The sequence below is a fragment of the Urocampus carinirostris genome, chromosome 8, assembly GCF_059441175.1.
Source record: "Urocampus carinirostris isolate Australia breed hairy pipefish chromosome 8, RoL_Ucar_1.0, whole genome shotgun sequence".
In the NCBI taxonomy this organism is placed as follows: Eukaryota; Metazoa; Chordata; class Actinopteri; order Syngnathiformes; family Syngnathidae; genus Urocampus; species Urocampus carinirostris.
The window spans coordinates 7482752-7509977 of NC_142356.1; the positions used below are offsets into that span (position 1 = coordinate 7482752).

The 27226-nt window shown below is 39.0% G+C and overlaps 1 protein-coding gene across 1 annotated transcript in view; it reads left to right on the top strand.

The window, feature by feature from the left end:
* LOC148360610 (cytoplasmic phosphatidylinositol transfer protein 1-like) overlaps positions 1-27226 on the top strand; it is a 48361-nt gene that overhangs the window by 19244 nt on the left and 1891 nt on the right. The window contains exons 2-8 of the mRNA XM_088341481.1: positions 14026-14174; positions 14974-15062; positions 15233-15240; positions 17407-17478; positions 19932-20030; positions 22330-22485; positions 22582-22645. Coding sequence (XP_088197607.1) covers positions 14026-14174; positions 14974-15062; positions 15233-15240; positions 17407-17478; positions 19932-20030; positions 22330-22485; positions 22582-22645 — 637 coding nt within the window. The remainder of the gene's footprint in view (positions 1-14025; positions 14175-14973; positions 15063-15232; positions 15241-17406; positions 17479-19931; positions 20031-22329; positions 22486-22581; positions 22646-27226) is intronic.

Sequence of the window (27226 nt, forward strand, 5' to 3'; positions counted from 1 at the left end):
TCGCTATCCCTCTGTTTCGCCCTCTTATTCTCTTTTTCTCTATCCTATTTCTTTATCTCTCTCACATTCTATTTTTTTTTGCCCCCTCTCCTTTTATTTCTGTGTCTGTCGCTCTCTGGTTCACTCTGTCGCTCTTTCTCTCACTCTCGTAATCTGTCACTCTCTTTGTCGTTCTGTTTGTCTCTCATTTCTTTCTGGCCCGCCGACTCTAGCACAGTCTTTCTGTTTCCCTCGCTCTCTGTTGCTCTTTCTGGAAAAAAAAAAACTATCCATCAATATATAGTGTAAGTCTATGCTCGTGGCAAGCCATGTACTACGAGCACAACTTGTAAACAGACAGGGCGCAACAATGGAGTTCACTGTGAGAGCAATTTGGGCGAGGGACATAAACGTAAAATGCGTGATTGGCATTGATTTGTGTCGTGACGGCGCTCGTGCTTATTTTTTATCTTCTCACTTTGAACACCATTTGGTGAATGCAAAATATATATTTTTATATATATTGCGTGATGTATGATACAGACTTCAAAGTTTTTCAGAGCCGCATTAAACTTTAGTTTATTTTTACAAATGGCGTTGATTTATAAATAAACCCTAAAGACCTTTTCTACAGTAAATAGTACACAAACGCACTCCCAGCGGGTTTCCCCTTCAAAGCTGCTTTCACTCAGCCTGACCTTTTCATTTGAGTTACTGTTCTTCTACCAAGTCGTTTACCCTCATGATTATTACAATGTAGATTTGTTTTACTTCAGAAAATCATATCAAAATAATTCTTAATTTGCTGTGTTATCTCTACAAAAAGTGTTTTCGTCACCATGACGGGACCTGAGCTACAAAGCAGAAAAAAAAGCCTTTATCTGTATCTATCGAAGGATTGCATTAAAAGGCAATGGTACGTACAGAAAAGTCCCATGTATCATCACTATGACTGAAGCTAAGCTGCAGAACAAATCCTTCATAAGATATATAATTTTTATATATAATTATGTATTTGTGCATTATGAAATATTATTTTATTTAAACATTTTTTTTTGCTAAAGCCCCAAAAATTGCAATCCTGTAGTCACCGTAACTGCATCAAAGCTAATCTAGATAGATGGATAGATCCTCTATTCATACCCGTAGGGTAATTCACACTTCCAGCAGTATCCTTTTGTTGAAAAATAGAATAGAATATACCTTTTATTGTCATTGTTACAAAATGGGTTAACATATTGTGACAACGGAATTGGGCAAAAATGAAATAAGAAAGCAGGCGGTGTTGTATCCAGTGTCACGTGATTGAAGTCCCCAGAGATTAACAGGATGGCCTTGGGGTGCTGTGTTTGTAGTTGAGCAACACTGAAGTGGATGACGTCACACACTAGGCCAAAAGCTCGACATCCCTGCTGCAGATGGAAATCTTTGTGCCCAGGGTTACAACACCTCGTGTTCACGTAGATGGCGAGTCCGCCGCCTCTCCGCTTCCCGCAGGCTTTTGTGTCTGTCTGCCCTAACGGCGCTGAAGCCGGCGGGTAGCTCCACGTTAACGTCAGGGATGCTAGACGTGAGCCACGTTTCCTTAAAACACGGCAAACTGCACTCCCTGTACGCTTTGTTTTTCGCCAGCACAGCCAGTTCGTCGGTCCTATTTGGTAGAGAGTTCACATTTACCATGATTACGGTACCGAAGGTTTATAACTCCGCTAGCCGCTTAGCCTTCACCTTAGCTCCGGCTCTGCAGCCACGATAGGGCCCCCTCATCACGCCGGCACGAGAATTCTTCAGGGCAAAGAGTTGATTCCTCAAATAAACGCATTTTTGTGCGTTAAAACCCATAACCATAGGATAGAAAGTAATCCAAAGTGTAGTTGTCAAACGGGACGAAAAACGCTGAAGATGGAAGCAAACCATTAAAAACAATAAATCACAAAAAGAGCGAATTTACACGGAGCTGCTGGAGATGTCAGTCTAGCGTAGCTTTGAATGAAATCCCGTTTTATTATTTGCTTTTTTTAATTGCATTCTTTTGGACACCATGATAGGAGGTAAGCTAACAAAGCATTAAGTCGAGCCTTAAAATATATATGTAATTTTTTAATCCTTTGGGCACCATGTTGGAAGTAAAGTTGAGCTAATGTATCATTATAAAAGTGTGTGCTCTCTTGACAAAATAATAAAAAAAAAAAAAAAAAAAAAAAAAAGTGAATTGTCTTCAATTTTTTTTCCCTACCGTTCGTAGCTTTGTTTTTAAAGGGACGGTCACCTTCCAAAAGGTCAATTTTCCTGCCCGGGAATATGAAATGACCTCACAAGGTTCTTCTCATTTTTGTTCCGGTGATTAATTGTCGGTGTAACATCTGCGGGTATATTTAGCTTAAACTCTGGGGCAGGTTTGTAATAACCTTGGATTTGAGTGCTTTTTCGTCCTTCATTTTGTTGTAGAAACTCGATCGCACCTTTTTAATGGTCTTTTGAAATTCATGGCTTATTGTTGACTCCTTTTTATTGCTACCGTAACCCTAATCACTCTCAAAAAAATATTTAGATAATGTAAATGGCTGGGACATATTTCCATTATCTTTTTATTTTTATTTTTTAAAATTCTTGGTTGGAAAGCTCAATAGCGCCTCCTGGTCTTGTGGTGAGAATGTGCTACTGTACCCAGGGTTCCCCCAAGGTCTTAAAAACTGTAAAAAGTCTGACATTTTTTTTTCAGTCCGCCACCTCGAAATTGTTCTTGTCAGGCTAATTCATTTTCCGCCTCGTCATTTTCTGTCATCTCACCGCCACTTTGCAATACATTTTTTAGTTCTTTCTTCTATTCCTGATATTAAAATTGAAGTGCCCTCATACATTTCTGATATGGAAGACTTAAAAAGTGCATAATAAAGTTTTTCTCGACTTTCACTTCCCCGACTTGGAATTATGACTGCAGCGCATTTCTGAGGTAATGGGAATCAAGTCCAGATACCTACCTTTCTGTGCGGAGTTTGCATGTTCTCCCCGTGCCTGCCTGGGTTTCCTCCCACTTTCCAAAACCATGCATGTCAGGTAAATTGGCCGGTCCAAATTGTCTCTAGGTGTGAATGTGTCCCCTGCCCACTGCCCGAAGACAGCTGGGATGGGCTCCAGCACCACCGCAACCCTACTGAGGATAAGCGGTGCAAATAATGGATGTATGTATGCAGCGCTCGATCCTCATTTTTAAAATTTGGTTTGGGAATCCTCAAAAATTTTTCATTATTCACATTTGTAATGCTTTTTTTGAATGGTAAACCTAAAGGATGAACTCTTTAGGCCTAAGAGCGCCTTATATACCGCAGAGTGTGGTAGATTAGAGTGAAAATACATAGTTAAAAGTATGCGTTACTATACAAGGATTTTACATGCAATATTTTACAGTACATTAGTAATGATTGCGCAATGATTGATCAAAAGAATACACATTCCTGACCTAAATTGCAAAACACTGAATGCAACAGCAATATAGTACAACCCGAGGAGTGGCTGTGAGAGCACCAACACTACCTCTATAGATAACATACGAAAAGGCATTAGCACACTATTTTTACTAACGTTGATTTGCATAGTGCATTCAGAGGTTTAACGGTCCCGCCGCTTTTTCACCAATAAATGTTGGAGAAAAGTCGTTTAACAAAACGCTAAACAAGCTCTTTTTGGTACGTATACATATTGAATAGATGTTGGTGACCCACAAGTGAAGAAGCGGAGAGACTGTTTAACCTAACAGAATGCACCATACCAATCAGTGTTGTTGGCACCGGCACTTATGGACTGATCAATCAAGACATCGTTTAAGTATTGTATACTGTAAATTAGACATGATTTAGTTTAAAAAAAAATCCAGCCTGACCCACCCAAGCACGCGTGTATTAAAGCCCCATTCAGCCAAGCCCCACCAATAAACTTGATTTGTGGGAACAAGTCCGAAGTGAACCCAAAATTGTATTCATGAGGAAACTGAAGGACTTTGGCCCAGTAATACACAAAGTAGCTCTGTAGTCTAGAGTCAAGTCGTGTTTATTTTGTATAGCCCTTAATCAGAGTCTCAAAGGGCTGCACAGACCACACATTCTACAGACTATTATGACACCATCCCTTTATATTTTCAAAATAAAATATAGGTTATTCATATGCTATAGAGTAGAAGTGTGTTTTAAGCTTGGATTTAAAGATTTCCACTGAGGTTGCAGATCGAAGCTCCGAAGGAACAGCATTCCACAGCACCGGGGCCTGAATGGAGAAAGCTTTTTTTGAACCTGTGGATTTCTTCTTGGATCTTGGGATCACTAGTAGACCAGCGTTTTCAGAGCGAAGGCTCCGGACCGGAACATAGAGGGAAATTAAATCTGAAAGATATGAGGTCCATGCATGATTTTGTATAATACCAACATAACCTTAAAATCACATCTTAAGCTAACAGGGAGCCAGTGCAGGTTATCTAAAATCGGGGTCATGTGGTCAAACTTTCTGGTCTTAGTTAAAAGCCTGGCTGCAGCATTTTGTACTAGCTGTAGGCTCTTAATTTTGGACTTCAGGAGACCGGAGAGTAGTGTTGTAGAAATTGGAGGTCCGATAATCGAGAGAAAGTCTTCTCATAAGTGGATAAAAGAAATAGACAGGAGCCAGTCTCGTTACGGAGGGAGATTGTCACTTTATTGATGCGTCAATAAAGATCTCACAGAGCTAGGAACATGACAATGTATTTAAAGCTGGTAGTGACGATTACGCTGGATACACCCCAAAAGGCGGTCCTGTATCACGTATGAGTACGTGACCAGTCCCGTGTACGCCGTATGAGTACGTGACCGTTCCTTGCACGCCGTCTGGCAACGGTATCTTCAAGGTAAACTCTAATCGTCTGGTAACGGTATTCAACCGAGGTCACCCCGACCTTTTCCCACAAGCAAGTAATGTATTGTAAGTTAATGTAGACATGTATGCAAATCTATTTCTATATATGCAAGTGCAAATGCTTTTGAGGATTTGCCACAACATAATCCCCCCTTTTTTTTTTTTTTTCCTTTGAATGGAAATTAAAATTGAAAAGGAATACAGAGTAGTGGCAAATTATTACAAATCATAGACATCAATACACGGACAGAGTTTACGCGAATCGAAAATAAAATAAAATTCTGGCGGTCAGCCTGCTGTGATCATTCTAACTTTCATTGTTCATGTTTCATTTACAAAAACCCCCAACACTCCAAACATCTGACCCATGCACTAACCCCCCCTTCATTTATCTTTATCCGTACACACTGGATTATACACGCGGACCGTCGACGGTTGATCGGTACGTGATAAAGGTAAATGAATAAATGAACTGATAAGTGAGTGATAACAAATTTCGGTAACAGTCGTCGATACATTCCAAGATGAGTGCATGACTGGATAGTGATATCCACATTGGCCTTTGGCCTGACCCCCGTGAACAATTTGAAGACCATGCATTGTCGTATTCGTCAACGGGTGTCGTGAAGTCAGATGTTGGAGTGAGTGTTATCCCAGCAGGCATCACGCTCAGTTTCCATGCAGCCAAAAACCCGGAAGCGACGATGACCATCCCAGGCAGCAGCTTGTTCCCCGGCAGTGTGACATACCAACAAAAGAATCACAATCAGAAACCAATATATTTGTTGCTGTTATTCCTAGTGCTATATAGTGCGTTGCGTGTTTAACAATAGTGCTAATTGATATCGTATTCCGTCCAGATCATCATATGTGTCTCTTTCCGCAGATGCTCCATTATTTAATGTAATGTAGACTGACTATTAAAGTTGCCAGATAAAATTCAAGGTTTTGAATTTAGTTGAGTCATCTGTTCTTCCTCACTAAGGAATAGGCTTGGATATTTAATCACTAACTGTGCTCATTGAGCTTCTTGCCACCCTAGTATTAGCCACTACTGTCATTTGTTCTCCAAAATTCTTAAGAATTCCTCTTTTAAGAATAGGTATGGCACAGAAACACAACAAATACATAATTATTACGATAGTTAGTACGAAAATTTCCCCCCTTCGCTAACATACTACCCCAGTACCAATCAAGAGATACTGTTCTTTTCAGTATTTACTGTCACTTCATTGCTCAACTCACTGACATAACAGTCAGTGCTTTTGTGAAGCTTCCTGCTTCGGATGAATTTAAAGGTATATACGTACAGCCTTCCTCCTTTATCATATGACACACCTATACTGGCTAAAAGAAAATCGAAGGCCTGATGATTCTGCCAGGCCATCCTAGACGTCTCATGTAATTGCTCTCCTACTGCACTAAAGGCCTCGTTAATGTAATTAATAAACGTTGTTGGTTGTAATAAATGTAGTTAATCCATTTTGCGTTCTTATTCTGAGTTATCCAGATAAACACCGATCCTAATCCAGACTTAATTTCATTGCTAGCTATAAATTACTCTGGAATTACTCTCGGTTGTCCGATGTTATTTAGCCATACCCGTCCACATACATATGTTTTCTTTACTCCGGCCAATTGTCAACAAAGATATTTCATTTAATTGCTTTTTCCCCTTTTCACTTCTTCCTTTACCACTTGTATATCCCTCTCTTCTCTTTTCCTCAACGCCTACTTTCTTTTCGCCTTTTTACTTCTTCCTTTGCTAACTCATTTCTTTCTGTATTTGTAACTTCCTTACTTGCTCTGCCAACAAACCATTTTCTACATAACTTTCCCTTCTCCTACGCCCTCTAACACATGCTTTTTAGCCCACTAGTTTAATGGGAAATTGACATATAAGTACTCACTTAATCTTTCAATTTATTTATCTATTTTTTCCAAACCAATTAAATCTACTATCCTAGCTTCACCTACTTCATTTGAAAACGACGTGCATTGATCTACAACGATTCATCTTACTCATTTGTATTCCATTCAATGAATATATCCTCCATATTCAATGAAAAAAAGTATTTACTCACGCTTTTCCACTATTCTCGTACAACAATGCTTTTCATTCTCAAATTACTCCATTTAATTCACTCAATTGGATTCTTCATCATCCTCACATTCCTTTATTTTCAAATTTTTACTGAAAACGAAACATTTTAATTCATTTTCTGTCACTATTCCATCTTTCTATGGTGTGGTTTTGGCATTACCTCTATGAATCTGAAATAACTCAACATAGTTTTTCTAAACTTACCACTCCTAAATTTATCGTTTTCCAATTGAAAAAACAGAAAAAATTTGGACCGTAAAAAATATTTACTGGAACCCCTTAGGCCCCTATGCGTTATGTAGTACACCCTTAGCGTCAAACGCTGATTTCCCAAAAAACGAACATTTTCGATTCCTGACCTACTACTTAAATTCACTTAAATTCACTTAAATGCACTTAAATTCGCATCCTTTTTCTTTGTTAAAAACGCACGCGCTCTCGTCCGCGGCAATTTTCCTTCGTATTTTTCTATTTTTCCTTTTCAGTTACGTGGGCCGCTTAAACGCTGGTACAAACAAACATATAAGACAAAGAAAAAAAGAGAATACAGGAAAGGATACAAACATTTACACATTGAACAAACATAAAACATATGACAAGACAAATGGCCCACAAACTTAAGTTAATTAGTCAAATTAAGTCAGTGCACATTGAGACCATGTGCCTACACAACTACCGAATTAGGGTTACGGTTTTCCTCTTCTACACAATTTCCCGAATTTTACGTACTGGCCGTGCACTCATTTTTGGCTGTCGGCGTTGTAACCTCACTCTTTAGTGCTGTCGCCGTGGGTGTAGGTTTCTCTGGACTTTGGTGTGTCGGAACCTTTCTTGCCTGTATCGTCACATTAAGGTTTAGCCTATCATTATTATTTAGTATTATTATTCAGCATATTATTAACTTTAGTCTGTACTGTCGTTAACATATTTGGTTTCTGGTAGTCCGTCGGCACTCCGACTGGTTGCACGTTTCTCTGACTCATCCCATGATACCCGGAATTTCAGTAATTCAAACTTGTCTTCTATCGCAAATTGCACTATTTATACACGTCCTTCTACTCAATCAAGGAAGCAAGGTTTAGGGCGCTTTGAGGAGAGGGATGACTGAGAATGGGCGCCAAGAGTGGACTGAGAGTGTGATCGTGGCCACTGTGTTGTGCGGTGCAGAGTCGATTCAGTTTTATTAAGACGACAGCAGTGTGTGTGTGTGTGTGTGTGTGTGTCGTCGTATCGATACTAATAACTACAAGGAGTGGAATGGAACTATGACGACTATAACATGAAACCAAACGAGAAGTCACGCTCTATAGAGAATTTACCAACCTATTTCATCATCGCCTACAATCAGCTTAAAATTTTTCCAACATTCTGCTTCTTAAAAGAACCTAAAAAAAAATCAGTCATTAAAAGCGCAATTAACCACCAGTCTATCGTCCCAAAAACAATAGTTTTAAGTCAATGGTGGGCAAACTTTTGTCGTCACGGCCTGGGGACACATCCAGTATTTCTCATTTACAATTATGATGTTGTATTTTATTATATTTAATTCCTGTTTATTTATTTTGTGTAATGGTTGCACATCAAACTGAAATATTAGCGTTTGTTCCTTGTTATTTTTCCTTGCCCGTTCTGAGTAAAAGCCTGTTTTATGAGTATTCCTAGTTTGAGTTCCTGTTTGCCTGTAAGCCTGTTTTTGTTTTGTTTTGTCCCTGGGTGTTGGACAATTTTGCTAAATAAAGTAACTGGTCGTTACGCGATTGAATTCTGGTCCGCTCTGCACTTAACTCAACCATTCCTGCAGTAGTATCTTACAATATTTACTAAATTCTGTAGTATTTTCGAAGTTGGTTGCAGTACACTTGAGGCTATATTCTTTCAGGATTTCTTTAGTAGCGCTAGTATTAATGCTGTTGTAGTTTTGTAGCAGTATTCTTGCAGAATTTCTGTAGTTGGTCTTTTTAGAATTATAGCCGTACCATATACTATGTCCCATTTTTTCAAGCTCTATATCCCGTTTTCTATTAATTTCATAGAATTTCTGTAGTAGGATTTTACTATATTGTAATACTTTACCATCCCATTTCTTGTTCTCCTTTGGTTTACTGCACATTAATGGCTGAATTAAACCCTATAGGTTTAATTCTGACCCAATTGTGGAAAAATGTATTTGATAATGTTACTTCCGGCGCCGTCACGAATGGCAGCTGCTCCAGCAGCTTCCGTGTTATTTTCGCTACCTTTGTGATTTATTAATTTGTTTATTTATTTTGCTTACTTTATCAGTGCCTTGCAACACTTGGATTACTTTCTATCTCCACCCAGCAGAGTAAAGGCCAACATTAACCAACACCACCTACCTTGGACATTACCGAATCATACTGCATTATGTGTTCTATGTAGCACTATTTAGTAACTCTATATAACATGCTAAAGTGGATATTTGCACGTCACACTGGGTATTTGTATATTGTATTCTTTTGGCTTTATTATTGTATTGTTCTCAGCTCAGGGATGCTGCTGGAAATGTGAACTTCCCTCAGGGGATGAATAAAGTATCAAAAGTATCTATCTGATTAAATCGTTCACCCCTGTGTTCAGCATCTTTTTCTATAATAAGATATTACGTTTTAAGTGAAAATGTCAAAAATTCCTACAACTGAAGATACTTACGTATTTACTTTTAGCACGGGCGCTGTGCAATGTAGCAAAATGCGCATGTCCTGTTTATAGTTCTTAACACTTACCTAATCAAAACTTTTGAGTTTCTTTGCTACAGCTTCTGGATAAAACTTTCGTTGTCGGTTAAGGTTTTTTCCTGCGAGTTTTTATTAGAAATGTCTTGATAGTGAACCTAAATCGTTTAATTAGCTTTTTTATAAAGTATAAAGTATTTAGCAATTTATATCCAAAACAGGTACTGCTGGTGTGACTACGCGATTGTAAACTGCAGTTACTGGACTTTTCCATAACATAACATGAGCATCACCTAGAGGCAGTGAAAAATAGTGCTTATGTGGGTACTGTGACCCCCCTTACTTATCCTGTTAAGCACTTTTATTTTGGTTGCACTCCACAGCGCAAAGACTTCTTGCGGTCAATTTATACACACTGTCCCTTTAAAAAATTTCGAGTGCATGCTTTTTATGAAACCATATTCTAAAAATTATATTTTACACATTTTCGTCACATCTCACATTTTTCTTTTTTCCTGTAATATTTTTGATTTTGGTACTTTAGAGCTTATCTACCTCAGGGCCAGTGAGCCCTTCATGAGGTAAAGTGTACTTGTACTTTCCAAATCACCAACCGTTTTGGCATGTTATACAGTAGTGTCACACTTAACCGGGTCGCTGTCTCTAGGATGCGTCATGGTCTGCAGCGTCGCTTTTTGGATCTCCGGTTGCACTTTCGGAACCGCAATTTCCATTCGCCGCTGCGATTTCTCGAGCTCTGCTCCTAGTAACAATCATATCAGACAATTTATTATCACACACAGCTTTGTCACCCACATCTTGTTTTCCTAATTTGAACGTTACTGCCCTGTTGATCTTGCTTGGTCTCGTTGACGGTGGCAGCAGGGGTCAGCAATAAATGATTGGTGAAAAATTAATGCAATTAATTGCGAAAAATTAATGGAATGGTTGCTTAAATTCATAAATCCATTTATTGCAAAATTTAAATAATTAGCAATTATTGCGAGTTTGCGACCCATTAATTGCGAAATTATTCGGGTTTTTTGTTAGTCGATTGCGTCAACAAACGTGCAAATTTTCTCGCCGCGCGAGCATTTCGTATGCGGTCAAGGGCACATACACGCACAATCGGGACAGTGCATGTATACGCGTAAGCTACCGTGTTTCCCCCATTATAAGGCCCAGCTTTTTATGAGAAATGAAATTCAACCTTGTCAACAAATTGCCTAGAAGCCCAACTTTTTTGTTTTCTAACAACCGCTTCTGGGACAGCGAATTTGTTTCCCACATCGTTTCATCTAATGAAAATCTCTAACATTTTCACTATCTCCGATGTTTCTATGTTGTACACATTTTTGTTCATAAATGAATGTGTAATAAATAGCAAAACCTCTTATTACTAAGGTGTCTTACTGTGCATGATAATGTTGGCGTGAATGTTCTATCATTCACTGTTCATCTAACATCAGTTAGTGTTCCGACAATTCGCATATTAATTTAGGAGGAATCGACAAATTATAATTATAAAACAAGCCCAAACATGACGGTAGCTGATGTGATCACCAATAACTCAGAAGATATTTTTTGTACTAAAAGTAAAGATTAAAGGACCAGTTTGTTCGACCATATTGACACGGCTAGTATACCATTAAATTACCAATTAATGGCTAGAAATCCAATAAATACCCATCAATTGGCCCTGCCGCAAAAAAAAATAATTTTAATTTCTTCGCACTTAAACATTATTTTTCTTCCAAAAATCAATTAATGATGACCCCTGGGTGGCAGCGTGAGCCCTCGACCTGGACTGCGGCCAGCGTTGCCCTCACGACGGTGTACGGTCCCTCACGCCTCGGATGGTTCCTCTTTCGTCGACCTTGATGTACACGAGATCCCCTGGGACGTCTTTTCAAATGGTTGTTCGACCTTGGACTCCTGTCTCTTAACCAGCTGGTAGATGACAGCCGTCAATTGTCACATTCAGTCTCTCAGTTCACAGGCTCCTGTCCACCCACGAATCTCCACAAGCAAACCGAAGTAAGGAGAGAAAAAAAATCTTCCTTACCTCCACCGCTCATTCGAGACCGTTCCACTGAGAAGTCTTTTCCCTTTTCTTTTTTACTTAATTAGTGCCAATCCACGTTGCGGCGCCAAATGTTGTAGAAATTGGAGGTCCGATAATCGAGAGAAAGTCTTCTCATAAGTGGATAAAAGAAATAGACAGGAGCCAGTCTCGTTACGGAGGGAGATTGTCACTTTATTGATGCGTCAATAAAGATCTCACAGAGCTAGGAACATGACAATGTATTTAAAGCTGGTAGTGACGATTACGCTGGATACACCCCAAAAGGCGGTCCTGTATCACGTATGAGTACGTGACCAGTCCCGTGTACGCCGTATGAGTACGTGACCGTTCCTTGCACGCCGTCTGGCAACGGTATCTTCAAGGTAAACTCTAATCGTCTGGTAACGGTATTCAACCGAGGTCACCCCGACCTTTTCCCACAAGCAAGTAATGTATTGTAAGTTAATGTAGACATGTATGCAAATCTATTTCTATATATGCAAGTGCAAATGCTTTTGAGGATTTGCCACAACAGTAGTGCATTACAGTCATCGAGACTGGAGGTAACAAACGCATGAATTATGATCTCCGCATCCAACTGAGACAGCATAGGGCAAATTTTAGCAATGTTGCGAAGATGTTATAGAGCAGAAGTCAATGGAAGGAGACCAAGAGGAAGGCGGCGATTGACGTCGATTGATATTGTTATGAGTGCACTGCAGGAAAGCGGTCTAAATATAATATATATGTTACTTGAAAACCAGTGCCCTTCCAGGCTTATCTGAAGTTTGCTATAGAGCAGTCGGGTGGTGCCACACTTAACATGCCCCCCTGCTTAAATCTGTACCCTTAGTTTTCTAGAGAGCCCTTGAATGCTGCAGTGCCAGACCATATTCCCCCTAATTTTCCACAGGTCTGAGCGTTTACACAAAGTCTGTGAGCAACGCTTGAAACAACAGTGAGCAACCATAATCCCAAGTGTGGCAAGATAATTCATTATCAAACATGTCCAAAATTTTACATCAAGTTACATTTTGTTGAGTTTCCGGCAATGCAAAATGATTTTTCTCTTTTGAATGAATTGACTCATGTACTATTGCAAAGGTTGTACGGCCTACAAACGTCGTTTGTTCTTACAATTATTTCACAAGATATGCATTTCTTTTTATTTCCTGATATATTTTGTCATATATTAACATTTTTGGGGGCTTATTTAGTCCGTTGCAAGATACAGAACTGTACTTAATCACAATTTTTAGTGGAAGTACAATGTTGGCAACAAGATTCATTTGATATAATTGGAAATTATTTGAATGCAACATGAAATGAAATGAAATGAAAATGAAATGATCTGCATTTATATAGCGCTTTTCAAGTCAATGACTTCCCAAAGCGCTTTACATTGTGCTTCACATTTCCCAATAGCGGCCGTGATCTGTGCAGCCATGTAAGGCGCTAACCTGCTTATTGGGGGTGTAGGGGTATCAGTGTCTTACCCAAGGACACTTCGGCATGTAACACGGACAAGCCGGGATTCGAACTGGGATCCCTCAATCCTAAAACGATCGCTCTACCTCCTGAGCTACTGCCGCCCTAACACAAACTTTTTCTTCTTTTTTCCGTGTTTTTTTCTACTTTTTTTTAAAAATTCCTTTAAAAAAATCATTTTTTCCGAGCTGTTACTTTTTTCCTTTTGTTCTCTTACTCTTTTCCTACATTTCTTTCTTTTCTTTTTTTCTGACTTTTTTCTAAATGTTTCCTTTTTTCTTTTTTTTTTTTTTTCTTTTTTCTCAGCTTTTCACTACTTTTTCATTTTGGTATTTTTTTTCTTCTGTTCCCCCTTCCTTTTAATCATGTTGTGCATAAATTTACATAATATTTGGTCATGTTGGGATTAAAGAAGCAAAAACAACCCAAAGAGCCGGTTCCCTTTAGTGAGCCGAAGAAGCCGGTTCTCGACAAACTCTACTAACTTTACTCAACTTAGTTCTACTTCGACGCGGCTTCAAAATACCGCATTTAGGACACAACGTCAGGGGAACCCGTGTATTTTTACCTTCATGCACTGTAACTTTGACTTAATTCGCTTCTTAATTAGTCATTTGAGCCCTGATTTTTGTGCGCTGGCTAGATTTTCTTGTGCGAGCAGTGCGCAATTGCGCACGCGCGCACCTTGGAGGGAACACTGGTGCCAGACATGGCTCCCTGCTTAAGCCAGTACTCTTCCAGTAACCATCCGAAATTCACTCTAGAACACTTTGTCTAATTTGATTTTTATTTGGTTCCTTTTCTGTACTTTTCAGTACCGCATCGGGCAGCTTTACATGATCAGCAAGCACAGTGACGAGCAGAGCGACCAAGGCGAAGGCGTGGAAGTGGTCCAGAACGAACCTTTCGAGGATCCGGCGCACGGACGGGGACAATTTACGGAAAAACGGGTCTTCCTCAACAAGTCAGTTGCTTGTCGCTAGTGTTTTGTTTTCAGCGTTTCAGAAACCAGCCACTGACGTTGTAGTTGTCAAGAGTCATACCTTAGTTATGTTAATGAGGACCAGAACCCCTGCAAAACGTGAAAATCCACAGAGTAGAGACGCACCTTTTTATAAAAGTGCAAAGGAAAACGGAGGGCTTCTCCTTTCAGTGTTGGAAAGCGAATTATTAAGCGCTTGGCTACCAGCATGCTAGCATCTGGTATCTTCAAGTTGAGCCAGTTCCCCGCGATGATTAAAATACAACTCTGCCAAACAAATGCGGGCTCCCACAAGTTCATGGTAATGGATCTGGCGGTGCTGAGAAAAAGGCTCGGCAGGATTTGCTAAAGAGTTGTTAACCTAGCCTTGGCGGTAGGCTGGACCTGCAGCTTTGCTGTTAGCTTCTCACTGCCTCAGTCGTTTCCCGGACCCGATAACAATCGAGCCGGTAAAATAATAGCTAGCTAGCTAGCAGCTGTGTTTTGGGGGTGGGGTGGCTAGGGGTGAACACATTGAGTTGTGCCCCCGCCCTGTTGTTTGACTGACGCCAGCCTATCACAGTCACGCCCAACCAACACACACACAAATACAACCTGCTCCTTGTGATATCATTTTCTGTAAGCTGTCTGCTCAGAACACAATGCACAATACGTTGATATCAATGACAATTCAATTGAAAATCCGCTAAACAGTGAACCGGCGATAACAGAAGAGCAAAGTGCTAGGGGGCTCTGTTTTCTTTGTTGTTTTTTTACAGATTATTTTTTTCTCTTTTTGCAGTAAACTGCCCAGCTGGGCTCGAGCTGTGGTTCCGAAAATCTTCTACGTGACAGAGAAGGCCTGGAACTATTATCCTTACACCGTTACAGGTTAGTGCCTTTCTGGAATTAGCGTTAGCATTAACTTTGAATGCCTTGAAGTTGGCATAATTATACATTTTAATGTGTAAAAATGTATGTGCTAAAGTTGTGAGGTTTTTCTCCATTTTGTTTCTTATCCATCCTGGACATGATCCTGACGTGTCTCCGCCACCCTGTAGAATATACAGTAAGTGCATTTATCACCATTTTTGACTAGACATCAGATTTTATCATAAATTGTGCTTGTTTTAAGTATCCATTATTTTTTGTAGAAGGCGAAAATAGATATCTGCTAATACAATAAATTATACCATATATTATGCAAAGTGAAATTGCCATATAGTGGGAGATAGAAACCTTTGGGAATTGGCTAATGGCTTCCAAACCTCCGGTACCCTACACTCCGCGGGCCATATGGCGAAAAAAAGAAGCGATTCCTTAGTAGAGACAGGCTGATTATCGGCACCGATATTTGGGAATTTGATGGATATCTGTGTCTGCATTTTTATTTGATTGGCCTATTAAATATCTTTAGAACTGGGTTATTAAGTCTCAGATGCAGCCAAGCCACTCGTCCTCGCACCCGCTCCCCCTGTCTCGGACACTACCCGCTTTCTCATTGGATAAACAACCGGGGGCGCAGCCTCTGAATCGGGAAAAATAACGTCGAAACGAAATTAACCAACAGCAGCTCTGCTTACTCCTGTGAATCGAGATCGCTGATAATATCAAGATTTTAAAATGTCTGTGGTAGAAAAGCATGTGTGATTAAGAGATACTGTTAACGGTGTAGTTAACTTGTTTTATAGAGGTACATTCAGGTGGAGACTAATAAATTGGCTCTTATCATAATATTAGTTTGTCAATTATGCACTTTTGGTTGTAATTGAGAGTATAAAAAGCATGCTAAAGTTGAAGGCTGAGTGATTAGCTCTTACCATAACATTAGTTTGCTCATGTGGGTATTAAACGGGAGCACCCACACTTTTTTAATTGCCAAGCTCCGTTGGAACTTCAATGCACTTTTTGTTTTAAGTTAAGTCATGTTTATTGAATAGACATTTTTATTTATTTATTGTAAAAATAACCAGGGAGCCATTTGTTTTTATGTACCATTATACAAGTTGCTGCTAAGCCTCATTTTATTTCTTGCACTTTAAGTTTTCGTTTTAATAATGTTAGTTGTGTTGAAAGAGAGAAGGGGAAAGTGGGTGAGAGAAAGCAAAGAAGGAAAAGGAAGAGAGCAAAAGAAGGTAAAAAACTGAGAAGAGGGAGCGAGGGAAAAGGAGAGAGGGCGGAAGAAAGAAAGAAAGAGAGAGAGAGCGTGAGAAACAAAAGATAAAAAGTCGTGAGAGAGGGCGAAAAGAAAGGGAGAGGAAGAAAGAAATCCAAAGAGAAATAGAAAGACAGAAAGCGCAAAGGGTAGGAAGAGAAAAAAAGAAAATGAGAGCAAAATAAGTTAAAAAGACAGAAAGAGAAAGAGACAGAGAGTGAAAGAGACAGAGTAGGAGAAAAGGGGTGGGAGAGAGAGAAATAAAGGAGAGAGACAATGATAAGAGGGAGGGAGAGAGTAGCTCAGGAGGTAAAGCGCTCATCTTGGGATCAAGGGATCCCAGTTCGAATCCCGTCTCATCTGTGTTACATGTCGAAGTGTCCTTGGGTAAGACACTGAATCCCTAATACCCCCAATAAGCAGGTTAGCGCCTTACATGGCTGCAAGACCGCTATTGGGAAATGTGGAGCACATTGTAAAGCGCTTTGTGAAGTCATTGACTTGAAAAGCACTATATAAATGCAGATCATTTCATTTCATTATAGTAGGAGAAAAGGGGTGGAAGAGAGAGAGAAAGACGAGAGAGTGAGTGAGAGAAATAAAGACGAGAGAGAGACGAAGACGAGAGTGAGAGAGAAAAAAAGAAATGCAAGTACAGTGTCTTTGTTCGAGGCACCTGGCTTTGGCAACATCAAGTTGACATATTTCAACCTGCAGCCTGTTTTTCTCTCGCGCTTCTCTGGTTGTTGCCTCGCAGGCCGGATTCAATCCCTTAGCGGGCCTGATCTGGCCCACGGGCCGCCTGTTTGACACCTGTAGAGTAGGGCAATCATTAGGAGAATCTCATCTTTTTCTAAACTCTGCGGGTCTCTTATGTCGACCGTGACTCACAAACGTTTATGGGATAGAAAAGAGTCTGTTGACGAGGCGGTGACAGAATGCGAGTTATTTATCGGAGCGTGGGAGGAATTCCACGCGCATGTGCCGGCGCTCGAGTTAACGGCGTCTTTTCTGGATAAAGTTTAGAAATGGCTTTCTGATTCGTCAAAGAAATAACGTCTTTATGATTTCGTCCCCCAGTGCTCCTTCCTTCCCAAGTTCTCCATTCACATAGAAACCAAATACGAGGACAACAAAGGCATCAACGATAATGTGAGTGCCGGAGCCAGATTGTGCATGGGGGGGGGGAGGACTTGGCCGCAGTTCCGGTCATTTCTTTATTGAATAACGATTTGGCGAAGTTTTCAGTCTGATGAAGAAATCCATCTTGATGTAGGCATGCTAGCAATTGCTTGATTTATGGCTCTCTATAGCGTTTCAGTCTATATCTATTTGTTCCCATCTCTCAAAGTCTTTGTTAGTCACTCTAGCGCAGTCCCACTATCTCTAGCTATAATTTTTTCACTTTTATCTTTTTTTGTCTAGATCTGTAGCTGTATCACTCTTTTAGTCTGTCTATGGCTCTGTTTCTTTTTAGCTAGCTTTCTCTGGGTACATCTCTTAATCTAGTTCTGTATATCCATTTCTATATCTTTGTTTACCTCTGGCTCTCTAATTCTATCTATATCAATACGTCTTTGTCTTTCTGTATCTTTATCTTTCTGTGTCTTTGTCTTTCTGTATCTTTATCTTTATCTTTCTGTATCTTTCTTTCTGTATCTTTTTTCTGTATCTTTTTTCTGTATCTGCCTGTCCATCTCTAGCTAGCTTTCTCTGTGTACATCTTTAATCTATCTCTGTATATCCATTTCTTTATCTTTGTTTACCTCTGTCTTTCTAATTCTATCTATATCAATACGTCTGTCTTTCTGTAGCTTTATCTTTTTCTGTCTTTCTCTTTATCTGCCTGTCCATCTCTAGCGAGCTTTCTGTGTACATCTTTAGTCTATCTCTGTATATCCATTTCTTTATCTTTGTTTACCTCTGGCTCTCTAATTCTATCTATATCAATACGTCTATCTTTCTGTATCTTTTATTTCTGTCTCTTTATCTGCCTGTCCACCTCTAGCCCTCATTAAGTGTATCCATCTGTATATCCTTATCAGTCTCCCTTTTTATATATGTTTTCCCCTGTCTCTCTAGATTTCTCTGTATAAATCTACTATGTCTCTTTCTATAGCTCTCAGATAACAGTCCAACTTGATTTTCTTTTTCTTCATATTTGCATCTTTCCCCCTAAATCTTTTTCTCTATTAGCTCACTTTTTCTCTCTAGGTCTATATTTCTATCTGTTTTCTGTTGATTTATCACTAGCGCTACATTTGTCTATCCCTCTGTCTATCTCTCTCATCTCTTTTTATATTTATCCCTTGCTCTAGCTCACTATCCCTTTGGAATTATCTCTAGCTATCATTTTTTTATCGCTCTAGCTAGTGTTCTCTCGTTAAATTTCTCTTTTTTTTTACCCATTTTTCTGTAGCTCTTTCTTTCTGTCTAGTCTTGTCTTGCTAACTAAATCTCTTAATCTATTTCTATCCTTGTCTGTCAAGGTCTCTTTGTCTAGTTCGATCCATCTCTACCTCAGTCTATATTTCTGTCTGTTTCGTTCTTTGTTGATATTTCTGTGTATCTCTATCTGTGTCTGTCTCCTTATCTCTATTTGTATATCTAAAGAACTAAAATGTGTTCGTGGTTTTATTAAAGGTTAGGTTTAGGCAATTGCAGTGTTCATTTTACCTCTGAAAAGTGATGAACATTTTGTTGTGAGACAGTGAGTTGCTCAACATGAATGAGGTTTATTATAAAAAAAAGTTCAAAAATGGACGTTCACTCTAGAAGGAAAAAATACATGCAAATATAATGAAGTAAAATAATACATTTTCCTATTCAAATTATGAATTCATTTTCTGCATTAAATTATATTTGGTAATATACTGATTAAAAGGGATCACCACAAACCTGTCTTTTTTTTCATTTTCTCCTTTTATACTTCCTTTTTTTCTCAACTTTATACAACATCATCATTCGTAATATAATGCATCAAAGCAAGTGAGCTGTTTGAGAGCCGGCTCTTTAATGACTTGAGCCAAAAAAGCCGGTTCTCTAAAAAGAGACTGACTTTCACCACACAACTCTAACTCTATCGGCGTGCAGACGAAAACTCGAACTGCAAGACCAAAACAACAATGGCGGATCTGCCTGACGAAAAGTTTGGAGTGCGGTAAATCTTTGTTAAAAAATGATAATGACAATTTTGTGTCAGAAAAAGTTGCGTCCCGGGGACGCACGTTGATTTGACGCGATGCGTCCCCAGCAAAAATAATGCGTCTAGGACGCAGGGACGCTGCAATTGTTTTCTATGTTTAAGTTTGCGGCAAGGGGAAAGGAGAGGCATTACTTCAACGGATTGTCCCAACTAGGAAAAACTGTATGAAAATATTCCAATTGACTGTAATCCTCTCTATAGTCTTACTGATGGATTAAAGCTTTTCCTCGAAAGATTGAGATGACGAATAGCTTAACACTTTTTTGTTTGGGCATTTGTGAAGAAATGAAGTTGTACACACAGTGCCTCCTCGTGGCTTTATCGGATCTAAATGCAATTTTGAGATTTATATTCAGCCTTGTCATCATCTTGTTTTGTTTTTTAATTTTCTGCGGAACAGATCTTTAATGACTCAGAGTTCAAAGACCATGAGAGGGAAGTGTGTTTCATCGACATTGCGTACGATGACATTCCTGAACGCTACTACAAAGAAGCAGAGGTGAGGCGAGCGTCGGTTCCAGCCTCTTCTAGATTGGACAAATGGGAGATCTTGAAATAACTTGAGAAAAATATGTTCTTGATGTTTACATTTGTTTTTTTTTTATATTTTCTATGTTGATTATCTTTTATTTTTTGGTGTGAAAACTGTAATTTGAATGGCTATTACAACATTGGCATCGAGATTTTATATATAATACCGAGACCCTTCGCGCGTCTGTTATAGCTAATTCACTGCTTCTGATTTTCAGTGTGCATTGTTCTGCATTCTGATTGGCTAAACAGAGGGAGACACTTTCTACTGCCAACAAAGTTGGACCTCTCCACCTTAGTGGCTCTCGCGCTTTCCAAAATGTGTGTTTTCTGTATGACAACAAGAAGTCAGATGCATTTTTCCATACTGTCCACATCATAGCAGCAAAGTATGTAAAGTGAAGTGGATTGGGTCCTTAATTCCTAAGATATGCTAGAAACCCCTAAGATGTTTGTTCTTGTAATAGATAATTGAAGGTTTATACTAAACAGATTTTCATGTTTTGTGGGGCGTTCTGCCCCTAATTGACCACTACAACCAAGGTAATACTGTAAACATAGTGGTATTTGTAAAAAGAAGCTTCATTTCCATTTTTCCAATTGCAGTACCCTCTAGTGTAAGAGTCAGGAACATTTTTGAGCCATAAAGGCAATAATAGTTAAAATATTTATTCAAGAGAGCCACACCATATATTTTAAGAGTAAATTCAACAAAACCACCAAATGCTTATTATTCGGCACAATTTATTTCACTGTGTGATAATTGGTTTAATAAAATCTATGAAATAATAATGATAATGCCAAAGCCTGTGCCCAATGTTCCCTGTAATTTTCCTTACGGGTCTGAGCGTTCACACAAAGTCTGTGAGCAACGCTTGAAACAACAGTGAGCAACCATAATCCCAAGTGTGGCAAGATAATTCATTATCAAACATGTCCAAAACTTGACATCAAGTTACATTTTGCTGAGTTTCTGGCAATGCAAAATGATTACTCTTTTGAATGAATTGACTCATTTACGATTGCAAAGGTTGCAGGGCCTACAAATGTCATTTGTTATTACAACAATTCTTTCACACGATTTCCATTTTTTTCTTTTCCTGATATATTTTGTCGCATAATATTAACATTTTTGGGGGCTTATTGAGTCGGTTGCAAGATAAAGAACTGTACTTTATCACATTTTTTTTTAGTGGAAGTACAATTTTGGCAACAAGATTCACTTGATATCATTGGAAATTATTTGAATGCAACACAAACTTTTTGCGATTGGCTGGCAACCAGTTCAGGGTGTCCCCTGCCCACTGCCCGATGATTGCTGGGATGGGCTCCAGCACCCCGCGACCCTACTGAGGATAAGCGGTGCAGCTAATGAGATGAGATGAGACAAACTTTTTCTTTTTTCCGTGTTTTCTTTTCACTTTTTAAAAATTCCTTTAAAAAAAATCTCATTGTTTATTTTTTTCGAGCTGTTACTTTTTTCTTTTTGTTCTATTTACTTTTTTTTACTACGTTTCTTTTTCTTTTTTTTCTGGCTTTTTTCTAAATTTTTCATTTTTTCTCTTTTTGTTTTCTTAGCTTTTCACTACTTTTTCATTTTAGTATTTTTTTTCTTTTTTGTTCTATTTCCCCCCTTAAGTCATTTTGTGCATAATTTTACATAATATTTGGTCATGTTGGGATTAAAGAAGCAAAAACAACCTGAAGAGCCGTTTAGGATCCGAAAGAGCTTTTAGTGAGCCGAGCCAAAGAAGCCGGTTCTTGACAAACTCTACTAACTTTACTCAACTTCGTTCTACTTCGACTCGCATTTAGAACACAACGTCAGGGGAACCGGTGTATTTTTACCTTCATGCACTGTAACTTTGACTTGAGTCGCTTCTTAATTATTAATATTGAGCCCTGATTTTTGTGTGCTGGCTAGATTTTTTTTGTGCGCTGAGAATGTGCGAGCAGTGTGCAATTGCGCACGCGCGCAGCTTAGAGGGAACACTGCCTGTGTCCCATATCAATATAAATATACCAAGTAAAATGTCTCCCCTCCCTCAGTTGTTTAAGTGTGTTGCGGCAATTCTCACTAGGTTGATTGTTCCGTATTTCTGGTGCATTAGTGTCATCTGCTGAACATGTATAGTAACAGCAAGTTTTCTGTTTGGTTTCTTATAAGGTGAAACACTTTTGACCAAACCGTTGCGGTTTAAAATGCTGCTTCTTGTCACTTCCTGTGTGACCGTAACCCAATTTTTTGCGCTTATTCACCACGGCAGGATTTGCGTCACTTCAAGTCCAAGAAAACGTCGCGTGGATTGCTCAAGGAGGGCTGGAGGGACACTCAGGATCCCATCATGTGCTCTTACAAGCTGGTTGGCGTCAAGTTCGAGGTGTGGGGCCTGCAGACCAGAGTGGAGCAGTTTGTGCATAGGGTCAGGAAACGCGTTTTTATTTTATTTTTTTTCTTTTGTTTTAAAATTTCTGCTTGCAAGAAAGGGAAGTAGTGAACAAAACTTTGTGTTTTGCAGTTGATCCGAGACGTGCTGCTGCTCGGACACCGGCAGGCCTTCGCTTGGGTGGATGAGTGGTTCGGTGGGTTGGCCGGCACCAAGTCAGATGAATGACTTTTATGCAAAAATATGTTTTAAGATGATCGTTTATATCGGGGAACCTTAACGGTTCATTATTGAGCATGTGCATGGGGCAACTCCAACTTGCTAACTGCATCCATGCTTCCGGAATAACTTGAAACGCTAAGTTGTATTACTCACTCAGCCTTAACTAAATTACCCACTCCACTGTATTATATAGCGACCCTTACAGTCTTCATTTTTACCTGTGAAAAGTGATGGGTCCCGGGGAATCGCATGTTCAAAAATCTATGGGTTTCAACAGAGATCTATGGGTCCCCAAAATTTAGTCTTATCGAGGTTGAAATTGTAAATCGGCAACAAATATATAATATAAATCTATATATTCATTCAGTTTTAATCATCATGGTTTATTGGTAACACAAATCAGTTATCACTTCAAGATTTTTCAGTTCACAACGATATTGTACATTATACAAAATAATATTGCTGAAATATTAGTCTATATATTCATGCCGTTTTATTCATCACAGTTAATTGGTAATACAAGGCAGTTATACTTCAGGTTTTCAGTTCATATATTCTTCGTGGTTTGCTGTCCCGCCGCAGTTGTAATGCCTTCTCAAGGTCCATTCGCAGCAACAGAATTTCCATAGCTAATTTGTGGTTTTCATTGTCGTGTTGCTGATCGAATGTGCTCTTCTGAAAGTTCGTATTGCGAAATCATTTATGCAATCAGTTTTTTGTCACGCTGGGTACACGCATCACAGAAAATGTAGCCTCCATTATCATCCTCATAGCGTAACCAGGAATATAATTGAGTCCATTTTGGCAGAAAGGTCCTTTTCTTGCTAGGAGTATTCTTTTATTTTCTTTCGTCGAATCGTTCGCTTCAACACACCTGCTTTCCTTGCCGGAATTATTGCCGTTATCACTTTCTGCATTATGTTTCGACTTGTTACTGACACTGATAAATGACCAATTTTGTGTTTATTTTTACCTAATATTGTTTTTTCGGAGGCATACTTAACCTTCACTCGACGACAAGCACCACAACAATGACTTAATCTCGAAGCATCGAAATCTCGTTTCTTGAGATCGGCGTGCAGACAAAAACTCGAACCGCGAGACCAAAACAACAATGGCGGATCTGCCTTACGAAAAGTTTGGAGTGCGATAAATCTTTGTTGTAAAAAAAAAAAAAAAAAAAGTAATCGGGTTATAATGTCAATTTTGTGTCAAAAAAGTTGCGTCCCGGGGACTCGCATTGATTTGACACTATGCGTCCCCACCAAAAATGATGCGTCTAGGACGCGGGGACGCGAGCAAACAAGAACACTGCCCTTAGTGATGTAAAATATGTTTTGATTCAAATTAATCCCTTAACAATCCTGGTCGAAGAAGTACCCCAAGTAAATTGCATGTTATTGGAATGTTAAGAGAATGTGGATGGTTTTGGTCTCTTAAAAGGTTAACACTAAGGTTTTGTCCCCAATTGAAATAATCACTGCCAAGTGCTACTAACATTAAGTAATCTGAGTTGCAACACACAGAAATAGATTTTTAATTTTCACCTGAATTTTATCACATTACTGCCAAAGGGTATAGCATGGGCTTCTTAGCTGAAAAAGACCTGGGACGATACTATGGTCAACTTGCCTAGTCCTGGTCAAATTTGATCACAATCTGAATAATTAAACATAACGTTTTTTAAAGTTATGTCTGTTTCAAAAGTGGCCATTTGCAGACAACCAGTTTACAGCCTTAAAAGCTTTGCCACTGTGTGTTTTACTTTGGCCAATTTTTAGACATTGTGAAAGAATGGTAAATATTTTACCCCACTTTCCATAAGTCAGTCACTAAATGTGTGCACTTGCGAGTGATAATTGTGCGCAAAAATGGATCCCGAGCTGTGTTTATATTCTGCTCTACACACCATAAATGTGTAAATATTTATGTAGGGAATTTCATTGGTTAGCCAATGTGTCAATCTACATTAGAATTGGTCACTACTGGCTGATGATGGAGCCAAGGTTGTGCGTGTTGTTGTTTTTTCAACACAGCCCCTGTAGGACCGGGAAAAAAAAACCTTCAATTAGTCAAGAGTGGTGTCAATCAAAAGTTCAGAGGGTAACGGGCATTTTAAAAAAGACTTTATGAGTCAGTTCCCTTTTAGAAGGAAACAATCAGGCGAAACGGACAGATTGCAACAGGGAACGTCCAACGATGCAACTGGCCGGTGGAACATGAAAGGGTTACACACTATTGATTAAAATAAGCAGAACACACACACAGCTAAGCCCTGCATGTAATGGTCGCAGAGTCCCGTGATTCATCAATCTTTCGCTTTTTTCCACTGTGTCCTTCTCTAGCCACTCCCGTTTGCCACTTGACTGCAGACTGTCCAGCCGCTATTGTTAGTTGCTCTTTTTAAACAAAACTTGCAATCTTTTACTGGCATTTCAAGCAATCTCTCCTGCCAGATGCTTCATTTAGCCACTTACCCCAGCTCTGGCCAACTCCAGCTATCGGATCTTTTCAGCCGCTCCGGGTATAACCAGCAGAGCCCTAATATGTAATTAGTTATTGAGTCCTGTAGTTCGAGCGTTGTTTTTTTCCCCCGACTGTTTCATTCTTTAGCCATTATGTTGGCTATGACTCGCTGCTAGTTTTTAAGCTGTTCTCTCATATTTTACTGGCCTTTTACGTAGCCTTTCTTGCTACCTGCCAAAGTTGGCCATTTTACCACCTCCAATCAGCTATTGGCTCTCTTGAGCTGCTCTGGGTGTATTCAATTTAGGCCTGCATGTGATGATTCCGACATCTGGTGCTTCCTTCTTTAGCCACTTGGCTGCAGGCTATAGCTCGCCGCTAACCGCTATTCCATTTTTAGCTGCTTTGTCTTAACGCTTGCCCTTACAATCTTTCACTGGCTTTTTAGGAGTTTCTCAGGCTAGCCACTTAGCTCCACCTATCCTTTTTTTCAGCCGCTTGTAGCTAGCTAGACCTAATCTTTGCTCGGACGAGAAAATAGGGAAGTAGGCTTTGGAATTTTGCCAAGCGGCATCCTTTGGGCTTCTATTGTGTCTACCTCCTAGTTGCAGCTTTTTACACACTGTCCCTTTAACAAGATTTCTCTTGCCTGGAAAACTCCACTAACCTGTCGCATCTTTCGACCTGGACCGGAAAACCTTCTGCTTGGGATGCTCGCCCTCCCCTTTAGTGTCTTTCTCTGCTTCTCCCGGTCTATCAGAGAAACCCCCAAGAGATGAATGACCATTGTTTGCGTCCCTCCCTCCCTCCCTTCCTTCTTCCAGATATGAATTTGGATGACGTTCGGAATTACGCGAGCAAAATGTACAAGAAAACCAACTTTAAGGTTTGCCACCAACAGGCCGATCATTCCGCCACAAATCCCTCCGCCATAGAAAGCGTAGGTTTCATTTTCAGACTTTTGTTTATATCTTGTGTGTTTTTAAAACGCCATTTAAAAAAAAAATATATATATATTTTGTTTGTTTTGAAATCTTTGCGGTTTTCAGTCTCTGAGGGAAAACGTTTGTTACATTTTAACAAGCGGGGGACATGGAAATGTATTAAAAAGAAGGGGGTAAATAAATGTTTTTTGCAGAATATTCTGCTCATTTATACTTGTTTTTTTCCCACCTTTGACATTTTTGTTTTATTTGAAATACAATCAATGTTCATGTGTTAATATTAAATTATAGTAAAAACGGCTCATTATTTTAATGTTTTTCCTAAAAACAATCAAAAATAACTGGATTCGCTGTTATCTTTAGTTTATTTACAATTTATCAACTGCATTACATTTTCTGAAAATTAATTCTGTTATTTAGATTGTAATTCCAATGATTGTCATAATATTTTTTATTGTAACATTTTAATTGTTTTGGTATAATGAGGAAAAGCATGAATAAACACTACACTCAGTTACAATTAAGCTTATTTTTAGTAAAAATATGTGGAAAATAGTTGCTACATTTTATTTGTAAAATAATAATTTGATTCGTCAATTTTATTGTTTTTTCGAGCAATTATTTTTTTCTGCTAAGTTAATTTATCATGAATATTTCCTGGTAAAGTGAAAAAAATATACATTATGTAATAATTGAACCCATCTTTAATCTTGTAATAAAAATGACTAAACTTTTTTGTTATTTTTAAACTTGTTTTTAAGCAAAAAATCTTTGGTCCATAACAGGGGTCGGGAACGTATGGCTCGTGGGCCATATGTGGCTCTTTTAATGAGTTCATATGGCTTGGAGATAAAAATCGAATCCTGTAAAATGACGTTGGAATTTTTTATATGCAAAGTCAAGATAGACGCTTGCATAAGCGACTTGACACCAGAAATGTGGTTAGGTCTTGTATATAAAGGGTACAGACCCCCGACTACAGTTTACAGCGAAGGTGTCATACCAACAGACCCTAATTTGGCTTTGTTGCTGAGAAATCCTTTATGTGGAAGCTCATTAAACAATTTTTATTCTCTGCAAAGAAACTTTAAGATGAAAACCCACAGAACAAACTTCAAACACCCGTCTGCACCTGGTTTTTAGAA